At 37.2% G+C, this 12,864-nt stretch overlaps 1 protein-coding gene across 4 annotated transcripts in view; it reads left to right on the top strand.

Moving 5' to 3' along the window:
• LOC107697062 (phosphofurin acidic cluster sorting protein 2-like) overlaps window positions 1-12,864 on the top strand; it is a 69,228-nt gene that overhangs the window by 34,294 nt on the left and 22,070 nt on the right. For all 4 annotated transcript variants that reach the window (XM_016497706.1, XM_016497708.1, XM_016497707.1 and 1 more), the window contains exons 3-11: window positions 846-935; window positions 2,615-2,740; window positions 4,198-4,360; window positions 5,609-5,700; window positions 6,048-6,131; window positions 7,239-7,298; window positions 8,850-8,992; window positions 9,700-9,793; window positions 11,240-11,326. In XM_016497706.1, the coding sequence (XP_016353192.1) occupies window positions 846-935; window positions 2,615-2,740; window positions 4,198-4,360; window positions 5,609-5,700; window positions 6,048-6,131; window positions 7,239-7,298; window positions 8,850-8,992; window positions 9,700-9,793; window positions 11,240-11,326 (939 nt within the window). The remainder of the gene's footprint in view (window positions 1-845; window positions 936-2,614; window positions 2,741-4,197; window positions 4,361-5,608; window positions 5,701-6,047; window positions 6,132-7,238; window positions 7,299-8,849; window positions 8,993-9,699; window positions 9,794-11,239; window positions 11,327-12,864) is intronic.

The following is a 12,864-nucleotide window of genomic DNA, read 5'->3' on the forward strand; positions in this document are numbered from 1 at the left end:
TGTGAGTGTGTGAGTGTGAGTGTGTGTGTGTGTGTGTGTGAGTGTGTGTGTGTGTGTGTGTGTGCGCGTTTCACGTGAGCTGGGCCGTGACGGATCGCCACATTAGCAGACAGATGAATGCTAAAGCAGGGGCCCCTGTTGTCTAGTTAGCATGACAGCTCATATCCGTGACTGGCCTCTCAAATGTGACTGGTTTACAGCGAGTGAATCGGACAGTAACAAGAAACAAAAATTATTCAACACATTCAGTGTGACTGAGTCATTTTGTGTCTTGTTTTGTGCTTTCGCTGTAAAGCCATACGGACAGCATTTCAGTTTGCAAGTATCAGCCAGTACTCATCATTCCTCTCAGTTTTGAGACTGCGTGGGTTTATTTCCAAACTTTGCTTCAGCATTTGTTTTGATTTGCTTTAGAGTGCATCTGAAGTTTCTTCTGTGATTATTAAAGGATCAGTTCACTGCCAGAATAAAAATGTCCTGATAATTTACTCTCCCCCATGTGATCCAAGATGTTCATGTCTTTCTTTCTTCAGTCACAAAGAAATTAAGGTTTCTGAGTAAGACATTCCAGGATTTTTCTCCATATAATGGACTTCAATGGTGCTCAACGGGTTGAAGGTCCAAATTGCAGTTTCAGTGCAGCTTCAAAGGGCTCTACACGATCCCAGCCGAGGAATAAGGGTCTTATCTAGCGAAATGATCTGTCTTTTTCTAAAAAAAATACAAATGTATATACTTTTTAACCACAAATGCTAATGCTTTAATGTGAACTAAAGTGAACTAATCCTTTAATGAATACATGTGTTCGTAAGAGACTGAGATCAGATGTCTTTCCGTGTTCTCAGGGGTCAAAACGCATCCTGAGGTCGAATGAGTACATGCTCCCACCCAGCGGCCTGATGGAAACAGACCTGGAGCTCACCTTTTCCCTGCAGGTACATCTGTCTGAGCCTTGGACTTGTTATATGTGTGCAACTGAACATACGCTGTTTAGCACTATTCCGCCAGGATTCTTTGTCTGAGTTTCATTTATTAACAGAGGACGTCTGTGATTTCATGTGCCAATTTAGATGGGACTAGGTGTTACATAGGTGAGAATGTCTACTGTCTGAACGAGGGTGTTATAGAAGGTCATGTGATCTGAATATTTTAGGTAATAGGGTATATGTCGAACGTCACCTGACCAAACCCGGAAAACAGGTCTCATTGCTTCTGCTTGTCGGAGAACGTGTTAACAGCCGTAATAAATAATAGCGATATCTATGGACTTTTAAGATAATCAGTTAAACTAGCTAGCTGTTTTTATTGTTGACGTTTTATTCAATTTTTTTATATAAATGTTAGTGAAAAGAATTAAAAAAAAAAAACTTTTAGATATCATTCCGCATATGTGATGGACATTGGTTATGATAATCTTTGGTATCTACTTTGAAGGCATCTTGAGTAAAACTGCTTCATATTTAACGAAGCGTATGCAAAACGCTTGAACCGGAAGCGAGGAGACCCGGTTAACAGAATACGGAAATCTGTTGCGCATAACCCCCATTAAACAGAATTTAGTCTATGAAATTGGGATGAATAATAAGTCCATTGAAATAAGATTAATTATTAATATTTATATAATGAATTAATATTAAATTCTTCTTTACTTCTTTCTCTAACATACTTAGGAAAAACTACAGATGTAAAAAAAAATGTTTGAAGTTATAAAAAAGTCATTGGAGAACTGGAGTACTTTCTACTTCGAAATTTCACATTTAATTTAAAGTGTTACTTGTCCTTTCTTTAAAATTATTTGTGAAATTTTCTAGCAAGTTGTTTCAAAGTAAATCCTACAACATGTTATAGGGCTTTAAAGGAATAGTTCACCCAAAAATGTCAAATCTGTCATTATTTACTTACCCTTGTGTCATTGCAAGAGGATCCTGGCTCGGGTTTTTTTTGTTTTTTTTTTCAGATCCCATTCCCTATAAAAATAAAACAGAAAAGATAAATGTGTTACATTTAGGGGGAAAAAAATCTAAAAAATAAAAAGTACAAAAAATATTTTGTCATTGCAATTACATGACTGTAATTTTAATCTAAATTAATCAAATGAGTTGTAGGACTACCTTTACATTTGAAATAGTATTTTCAAATTATATATGTTGTAAAATACAACAAATGTCTTGATATAGCATTTCGAACAAAATTTCTAAATATTGTGATTTTTTTTTTTTGCTTTTATTACTGACCTATCTAGTTGCATATTTAACTGAGATCATGTGTGAGAATATATCAGTAACTTAAAACCGCCTATTATGTCTATGCAGAAAAATTGTAATTACTCTGAAAGCTTTCATGTTTAAGGGTTTTGTACTCTTTGCATGGAGTGTTTACTTCATTACCACTTTTTCCCTTTGTTTCTTCCAAGAACCCTCTGTTTTCCTCAGTTTGGGTCAGATATTTATAGCTGACACTTTAAGAGTTGCTTTGACAGGAAGTATGATGGGAAGATTTCATGAAATAAAGTGTGTGTGTGTGCTACCGTTGTCACAATGTTGCTGATAAAATTTATGTAATCTCAAGCAACAGTACGCTCAGATCACTGTACTGTTGTCCTTCCTTTCTTTAGTACCCACATTTCCTGAAGAGAGATGCCAACCGGCTGCAGATCATGCTTCAAAGGAGGAAACGCTATAAAAACAGAACTATTCTGGGCTACAAGACGCTGGCTGTTGGTGTTATTAATATGGCGGAGGTACACAAAACCTTGGTGTCCAGTTCATTGAAGCTTCTGCCAGACAGACTGTGACCTCTTTATTTCACCCTTCTCCAGTAGTAAAATGGCTCATGCTCACAGCTTTCATGTAAAGTCAATATGTCAATACATGTTCTCTCACATCACACATTAAAGGAGCCATATGCATTGATATCATAGTGATGGATTGGCTATTGTTGCTGCAGTCTTGCTAGCTCTTTGACAATAATGGCAGATATCTAAATTCTCCATAGATTCACTGAAGAGCCCAATGTTTATGTGTCACCCCTTGTGAAGAACAGGTGTATTAAATGTGTACTTTAGTGAATCGCAAATCTTAAAAAGTATATATAAAAAAAAAAGTACCTTCAGATAATATATATATATACCCACCACAGCACTGTAAAAGACTGATCTCTAGTTATCAGATGCATTTGTTTACACTTTTAAATGGTGCAATTTTTAATGTCAAATTAAAAGCTTTACTTCAAAATACATTGTAAATCAATTTGGTTTAATAATCTTCTGTAGCGCTTTAAAGAAGTACACTTGTTGTAATGTGTTAACCAACATACTAAAGCACATGTAAAGTACTTGATTATAATTATACATTTGTGTTAGTCGGTATTACTTTTAAAGTTAATGTTCTAAATTGCAACTTCATCATTACAAATATAATGACAAAAGTTTCAAGCAATAGATACCAATAGATTATGAAAGTATCAGTTCTCAGAATCTTTAGAATGCAAATATTATTAAGTTCTCTGAATGATTAGGTGGATATTCATTCAAAGTAAGGAATGAGTGCAACATTTTCATTCTATTTTGTATTTGTAAGAGTCTCTTCATTTGGGGCCACTCGAGTTAATACTAATTAGGCTAGAACGTTAGAACACTCAATGACTAATATATCTTGTTCTTTTGTTTCAAGACAATTATTCCTAAAAAGGTCTAGTGTATAGGAGTGTTGGGGGCCTTTATGTGAGCGTGGACCTACTGGTACATTTTATTCAGCTATTTAGCTTTCTGTAAATGCCTGCAATTAATCTTTGCAGTTTCACCCCCGCAAATTCCAAATTCCTCTCTGCTGAGATTCCTGCGATAATCATATTCAGTTGAGACTCAGTGTGATAACACAGTTGAGTGTTATCTGTATGCACCAAGGGTCTGAGAGTAACGCAATTTCAATTCTCTGTGTGTATGTGCTGTACATGTGGAAGAATTGACAATAAAGCAGACTTGACTTGACTTGACTTGACTTGACTCAAACACAGAAAACACTAAACATAGGGGACAATTCGTCTGTCCAAGAGGTCGATGGGGAATGCAACCTCGAATTGACAAAAAAACAAAAAAAAGTCATGAGCCGTAGTTGAGCTGAAAGCACAAGAAGGCGTCTGAAGAATTCTGAGTCTTTTGTCCATGTGTTACTTATTTCTGAGTGTTTATGTTTAAAGGTGATGCAGCACCCGACAGATGGAGGCCAGATTTTAGGTCTCCATAGTAACGTGAAGGAAGCACCGGTGCGTGCAGCAGAACTGAGTGTTTATTCACTTTCCAGCCAACCTATTGACCCAGAAGACGGCAGCGGTCAGCCAGAGACAAAGGCCAAAGCTTCAGGTGACTCACACAAATGTATCCATATATTAAAATAGAAAATGACTCTAAAAGTGTGGTCACATTTAATACAAAGTTCTGTCATGAAACTCTAGATGGCGCAGGCCGGTAGGTTCTAACTCGATCTGATATAATGACATCATTATTCACATGGAGCAGGTGATTGGTTTCCTTTGCATCAGCAGCCAATGAGCTTGCTGGTCAGTATTCAAATACTTGGCTAGTGCTTGCTGTAACAGCCCCAGCACACTTCAGAAACCCTCCACCTTCCCCAGCTCCACCTGTATAGATCTGTTACGGGGTTATTCCTTATAGCCTGTATGTGCAGCAGCAGTATTTCTTACATGCTTACAGCAGCATGTCTGTGGATGTATTGGCAGAAGCAAGTCTCAGTACTTGCTCTGCCACAGCATCAAAGCAGATCTGTTCCTCCAAGAGTAAACACATTAACATTGCCATGTATATTACCATGCTAAACTCTCAGAGAGTTGTCATGACAGAACTGTTGTGTGAATTTCTGTGGGCAGTCCAGTCATTTCAATAGGAATCCACACAATCGCGAATCATGTGAGGGCAAAAGATTTTACTACACAGATTTTGCAACGGGTTCTAACTGATCATGTGGATTCGCCATGTTGACCAACAGAAAGCTGCTCGGTTTGAAAGCGACTTTGGTGTGAGCTGTGCTTCAAACATCGCTACAGTATTGACAACAGACTATGGACCTTTTTTGCCAGTGAAATTTCACAAATGTAACAACATCTAAATGGCAAGGAGGGGAACACATACTGGCTAAATCTTTAACCACTACGCCAAACCACTTCATATACCAGTTGTCCTTGCAATTGCATGACTGTACAAACCACAATATTCCATCAGTGATTGTATTTTTTTGTACAGTCATTACATTGACTTAAAGATGCTAATGGGTAGTTTGAGTGCATTAAGCTGCAATAAAGATAAAAAGTCCCCTGGAAACACTCTCTACCACAAAACATCCTCCCATCCATCATCTCAGAGCACACACAAAGAAAAAGTGACTGATGCTGCGGTACATTAAAATGGAAAGTAGCTTCAGCAGCTCAAGTGTTCTCAAATTGGAGCAATAAAATTGCTACATGTTTTGAATGAATCATTTTAATGCTTTGGGTTTTTTTCTGTTGGATGTCAGATGGTACTGTATGCCTGAGGCCTTTGCTGCATAAAAATGTAAAGTAACATGGGGTCATTAAATGTCTCTTTCTCTTGCAGACCGTTCTCCAGATATGGATAACTATTCTGAAGATGACGATGATAGTTACTCGTCAGAGCAAGAGGCGAGTGATGACGCTGTTCAAGGCCAGGTCAGAAGTTCTTGCTAACATGTCTTTATATGTCTTGCTCTAAAAAAATGAAATTTCAAATGAAGTGAAATTTCTATATAGCTACCTGTTTTCTGCTTTGAATGTAGTCTTATTGGTGTTAGTTTGCAGCGCATACGTTAACTTATTGGGAGTATTGGGAGAATTTCCCTAAAAAATAATTCCATCCACTGATGCATTGTTTAATGGCTGATTATACAGGACTTCGGGTGGTTAGTGATTAAGAAACTAGTTTTTGCACTTGTTGTTAATTAAAAAATTTGCCTCATATGTTTAGAAAAGCATCTCTACATAACAAAAGCATCAAATTTCCTGAAATTGTTTTTTAGGACCTTTATGATGAAGATGATGATGTTCAGCGGAAACCAAAAAAATCTCGGAGGAAAATGATTAGAACCACATCAATGACCCGAGTATGTACAGATATACTCCCTCTGCATTTATCCTTGGGGGCCAGTAGCAAAGATCTGAGCACTTTCAGAAAGATATTGGACCTAGAATCGAGCCCTGGGGAATACCATTTGTAAAACATCTTTGTATACCAGAAATAACAGTTTTGCTAACTGATATGATAACCGTGTCGATAGCTGATATGATTCAATTGTATTATACTGTATATTGCTGTCAAATAATCCACCCTGTGCTCTATTTGTTTCTGCATGTCTGGCCTTTACAAAATCTATATTGGCTGACCAATATTCGTCAACATACAATGAAGTCTTTGTTATCACAGCAGTAGTTAGATGACCCAATCTATTATCATAGATTAATTGTCTTGATACAAGTCACTTCAGGCAGCTACCTGATAGAGACATAAGACAAATTGCCTTTGTGTCCTAAAGGTGGTGTTTGGTTCAGTGTTATCTAGTTCACAGAAGGTCATAGAAGGTGATGTTCTAATCCTCTTAAACTAAGCTCACCATCAGGAACACAATTGTTAACCCAGGATCAATGTGTAAAGTAGAGCAACACTAATATAGATTTCCTTATACTTTTCTGAAGCACATTTTAAAATAATTGGGACCCACTTTATATTAAGTGTTTAAATTTAATTATGCAATACTATGAACTTGTGTTGTAACTCTGTACTTATATTTTAAAAAATACTTGCATGTAATTACATCTATAATTAATTTCTGTAGTTACAGCTTTAATTACACTTTGACTTAACCTACCTCTTAACCCAACCTTAAACATACATTTACATTTATGCATTTAGCAGATGCTTTGATCCAAAGCGACTTAAAAACCAAACCATACCTGTCCCTAACCCTAACTGTATCCCACCTTGATAGCAACAAAATTGTTTAGCAATACAACATAAGTTTGTTGTACCTAATAATTTTTTGATGCAAGCAGAGTGCATAGCAGTTAAAGACGCCTAATAATAAGTACGACCAAAAATGGTAAATGCTGATTTTTTCATTTAGTCTTTTGCTTTTACCTATTTTACTGTCTTAACTAAAACACATACCAAAAAGTGGCATCACTTTGATGACATTCTCTCAATTTCTCTATAGCAACCCAATTTCAAGCAGAAGTTTGTTGCCCTCCTGAAAAGATTCAAAGTATCTGATGAGGTGAGAATTTTCTTTGTCTCTCATAAGTTACAACTGAAAGAAATACATGTTTGCCTGAAGTTCTGAACTCTCCACTATCTATTTTGCGGTCCTGTGCTTTGTAATCACAAAATCACTTCAGCCATGAAATTCAACCTTTATAAAAACAGCCCTAGGACTTGGCAATGATTGATCTAGGAGCTGAAATGTGAGAGGAGCTTTAATTTCTGCAGTGTAATATACAGTATGATGTAGAGCTATTCTAAAACTAAACTTACTGCTTTGCTCTGAGAGGACAAGTCATGTGGCCATGATCTAGGCCATACATATTTCTAGAGCCTACAGGCAAGATTTAAGCAGCTTTATGGTTTCATTGTTAGAGTCTAAGCTTGTTAGTTGATAGATGTTTGACTCTTTGACTTCATCGTTCTCTTGCCTTGGCTGCCACATTCCGTTATCCAACCCCTACAGGAAATGATCCAGATTTATTTGGCAATCATTCCAGCAACTTCCTGATTCAGGGTGATGACACAGTTGTGTTGCATTGGCAGGCTGTTCCCATGAGTAGCATTGCCAACATGGGCTTGTCAATGCAATAGCTCACTTTGGGTGTCTCAAATATGTAGTGTATTTCAAAACACCTATGACATAAACCTGCAATTGACATTTGAAATGACTTAACTTTTGGGAATTTCCAACAGCAGTCACAGCTTTCCGGTCAATTTTTTTTGTTTGTTTTGTTTTTTTTGAGAAAACATTGACCACCATTCGTAGCAATGCAAAACATACTATGGCATTAATTTGATTTATGGTGTTTTTCTGGTTTAAGTTGGTTTAGCTGGTCTTCTGTCCTGGCCAAGTTAGTGTTATGCTTTTTTAACAGGGATAGTGGAGCAAAACAATGCTAACGTAAAGTCTGTTTGTGTGCTGACACATTTTAAATCAGTATCCACTTATAAAGGATGGATCAGCTGTGAACACAATGCAGTACTTAAGATGTAAAATGAGTGAAATTCGTTTATTTTATTATCTTGGGAAAAGAAAAACAATAGTGTAAATTCCCATTATTATAATAATAATTCATGTGCCTCCTTTACTTTCTTTTGTTTACTTTTACACAATTAACTTCTTTCTGTCTTTTAGTCTCAGCTGCCTGAGGAGATGCATTTTATAGTATGAATGGGTCATTGCTGGTGATTGTACTGTGAAAATTCTGTCTGAAAAAGATTGCATTGAATGCCTGGTTTTTCAGCACATATTGGCTTCTTAAAATGGGCGAATCACATGACAATATGCTCAAGTCACATTTTCCCACAAAAAACATCTCATTAAGGTAATTTCTCAGTAATTTCGCATGAACTATAATATAAAATACTGTAATGATTTTAGTTTGGCATAAATAAAAGGCATTACATCACATACTACAATTTACAAATATGCAAATATGTTTAATTGTCATGAAGTCATTGTGGTTTGACATGTGACTTGGTCATGTTCTTCATGTTTTATGAGGTTTTTACTTACATTTCCATACATATCTATATTTTATTTATTTTTTGCTGGCTTAAAAAGGTCTTAGACCCGGTTGATCAGACGCAGGAGGTTGAAGATTTGGATCTTCTGTATGACAGTCTGGAGGTTTATAACCAGAGCGACAGTGGCCCAGAGATGGAGGACAACGAGAGTCTTCTCAGCACTCCCAAACCCAAACTAAAGTAAGAGCCATGAGTCATAGCGCAAGTCTGATGCATATTACACACGAAAATGGCAAGTCATTTTCAAAATCGCATCTGATTGGCTGGCTTAAACCAATTTGCTTGCTTTTTGTCAGTCCACAGGGAAATAAAGTCATGCAAAGTTCCCTGGCTGTTATAAAGACTTCTAAAGACTTCTAAAGAAGACCTAGTGTATTTGACAGAGTTACAACGTTTAATTGGAGACAATTAGTAGCGAGCAAACTAGATATCCTTGTGGATATATTTCACATTGTTTCCAGTTATTTCAACTTTCACATTTTTCGTTCGGTTCGCACTGCTGTTCCTACTTCTAGATGCTCTAATCTCATTGTCTTCAAATCTTGGGACACACTGCCATTAAAAATATTCTTTTTGACAAAGAATCTGTTTTTTTGCTGCTAAAAATGATTGTTCTGGAGGAGAAAGTGTTTGTATATGAATTACGAACAAGAGGAACGCATTTTAATGCTTGAAGCACCAGAGTCTCATTGTCTTTCAGTCAAAGTGAATGACTTCCAGTTGCTTTGTCTTCGCAAATCGCGCCAGTGTAAACGCCTCTTAAAGAACACTTAGGAAAAATTAACTGATACTTTATCGCTGACCATGAAATCCAACTCTTGTGTCTAAGACTGTTTTTATATTCTTAACTTTTATAAGTTTTATATTCTGTATGTTTTCCACTCAAGGCCGTTCTTTGAGGGAATGTCTCACTCCAGCTCACAGACGGAGATCGGCAGTTTGCACAGTCAGAAGAGCCAACCGAGAGCGCCCACCTACACTGTACGTCTGACATTTTCAATGCTTGAATTATCAGAATTATTCTGCCTAAACTAAGGCAAACACAGAACATGCCAATGTTGATTATATTTTTATATTTAATATAAATTTTCACAATTTCTTTCTTAATCTAAGCAAAGTCAAGCCAAACTCATCTTTCATGGGACAGATCATAGTCTAATATACCCAGTTTCTCTCATAACTCAGTTTTGAGAAAATATGTTGTAAATACATATTGCCTTTGTCAGAACGTATAGTAATCCCATTCATTATCTCCCCAGGGGAAATAGATTTTTTTATGATAATGTATAAACTTTCAAATATAGACATAGAATCCAAGGTTACTAACTGATTATGCTTTTGTCGAAGCCAATATTTTAATATACACAACTTCAAATGTGTGGTATTTTATACCTAATTAATATATTCTACTTTTTGATTCCATGTCATTCACAATGCTTCATGGGATGAGAAATTCAATCCCCTATAAAATAAAGTACACAGTCTTCTTTTTTCTCTAATTTTCAAGTACTTTTTGCATCAAATCTAAGCTTGTAGTGTTGTGATTTATCTCAGAGCTGGTTTGTTTGGTTCATTTCTTGCTAATCTTCATTGAACAATTTTTTGCATCCCCTACCCTTGTAGAAAAAAGTGCACTTAATTTTGAATGTGCACTTGTAGTGTACTAAGTATTATTATTTTTTAAATCTGTAATCACATATAATATTAATGCCATAAAAGGCCACTTAAGTGCACTTTAAGAGACTCCACTTTCAGGACTGTTTCTTAACACTCCTCAGTACACTTTTAAAATCATTGTTTTAATAATCGCTAAATAAGTACACTTATTCTGATGTGTTGTCTAACATACTAAAGCACAAAGCACTTGATTATAATTTGAACTGTAATGTGTTATTCAATATTATGTTTAAGGTTAGTATAATTTAAATGTACTAAATTGCAACATCATCATTACAAATGTGTAATTACAAATATTTTTAAAATCATGACATACAATTTTGCATAGAAATGACATAAAGTATATTATTTTAGACACTAAATATATTTTAGTTTACCATAAATGTGCATCAGTACATTCAGCAGCACTTTAACCATATTTCAAAGACAAAAGAAGTAATTATGAAATTACATATAAAGATGCACTGAATTCCTATACTTGTGTGGGCCATAAAAGCACTCTAAAGTTCAGCTAATAGAATTTAATATAAATGTAAGCTACAATACATTTTCATTTAATTGCAGTTACCATGCAGTTAAGTACAAGAAAAGATTACATTCGGTTCACACTTAAGTTCTTTTCTATAAGTACTTATGCTTAAGTGTACTTCGTTTTCACAAGAGTATGGAGGAGATAAGAAAATACTTGCAGAACCAAAGCCTGAGCCCCATGCCCACTGTTGTGCTTTGTTTCTGTGTGTGTGTTTGCAGGGTGGCGATCTGTTAACAGTGGATAAGAACAGGACAGCGGGTGCACGATATCCGGATGACCCTACAGTGGTGGACTCTGCAGCTGGGGTCAGTGACAATTTTTTTTATCTTTATACATTTATCGTACAGCAATTTTTATACAGCTGTCTGGAATACTGTAGAACATTGATTACTTGATGTAGAGTTGATATCTGTGTCTATCAGTTTACATCGGCTTAAAGTGAAGAGTAACAATGTGTGAGTGTTTAAATGTGTTTACTACCCAGCATCAGCACAACAACAGCCCTAATGAGGCACTTTTAGAGAGATGGGAGGAGAGACAGGGAGAGATAGAGCCAACAAATACAGTGCATCCATGTGGGACTTTAAAAACTTGTGGAGTAGGGTACACGTTATAATATTCTGCATAATTGGGATAGAAATATAGGCCTCTAAGTCATTATTTAAATTTTTCATAATGACTTTTCCAAACATTTCTACTGTCTGACAGATTTGACCAAATCTATCAAGCCATCAGAGCTCATAAACAATGCCATAATCATGTCATGCTCACAAAGGTAATATTAATTGTAATAATTTTTGTGGATGTTTTTTTTTATTCATCTTTTTCAACCATCTTTCTGTGGATCAGATCAAGAATCAGAAATAATGTTTATTAAAAATCATAATTCTTAATGTTTATGCCTTTAAACTAAGTATCAGTGTTATTTTAGTATTATTTATATACTATTATATTGACTATTATTTTGAATTAGCTTTAATTTTTATATTTTGAGTTTTAATTTTAGATTGTGTGACGAGTGGGGGCGGGGCCGAGAGCCGTGGGAACGGAGCGAGGCCGGTGGAGTAATTGATAATGAGCGACACCTGCGCCACTCACCGGTCTCAGTCTCACGGAGGAGCTCCGGAAGGATAAAAGGAGGAGTTACGACAGTGTTGGAAGAGAGAGGACCAGGCCTGGACTTCATTTTGTTCTATTTTTATTTTGGGGGAGAATAAAGAGGTTTACCCGCCACCCCTGACTTCCTCGTCCTTCTTCCCGAACTACAAACTGTAATACATTGGTGCCGAAACCCGGGAGGAAGGAGGGACACGCTGTCAGAGAGCCCTCGCTGCTGAGGGGGATCGCGGTGCTGAGGAGATCGGGCAGCAGGAACAAGCGGAGAGACCGACGGTGGCTGCCCGAGGCGGTGGTGCTGGAACGATGGAAGACGAGGTGGGACGGAGAGCTCGCTGCCGCGCTCCTGGGTCGAGGAGGGGTGGCTGCCGTCCGAGAGGGAGGGGAGGAGTCGGCCCCATTCGCTAGGAGGCCGGAGCCTGCTGCCGTCCGCCATGATTGGGGAGGAGCAGGGAACGGTGGACTCACTGCCGGTTGCCCTCAACAGGAGGAGCCATCGCCGTCCGCCAGGAGGCGGAGGAGCGATGGGCCATCCACCAACGATGTCCAGTACCATCGCATGGCACCGCGAGTGAGAGCCTCTCAGCTGGTTGAGGACCAAGCGGTAGTGTGTCCGGGAACCGGACCGATAATTATTATTATTTTTTTTTTAAATAAAATAAACAAACACAAAATGAAAGTAAAGCGGCAGCCCCTCGCGGACGACTGCCGCACACAAAACAAAAAG

This window comes from Sinocyclocheilus anshuiensis, unplaced genomic scaffold (genome assembly GCF_001515605.1).
Source record: "Sinocyclocheilus anshuiensis isolate Anshui unplaced genomic scaffold, SAMN03320099.WGS_v1.1 scaffold1485, whole genome shotgun sequence".
NCBI lineage: Eukaryota > Metazoa > Chordata > Actinopteri > Cypriniformes > Cyprinidae > Sinocyclocheilus > Sinocyclocheilus anshuiensis.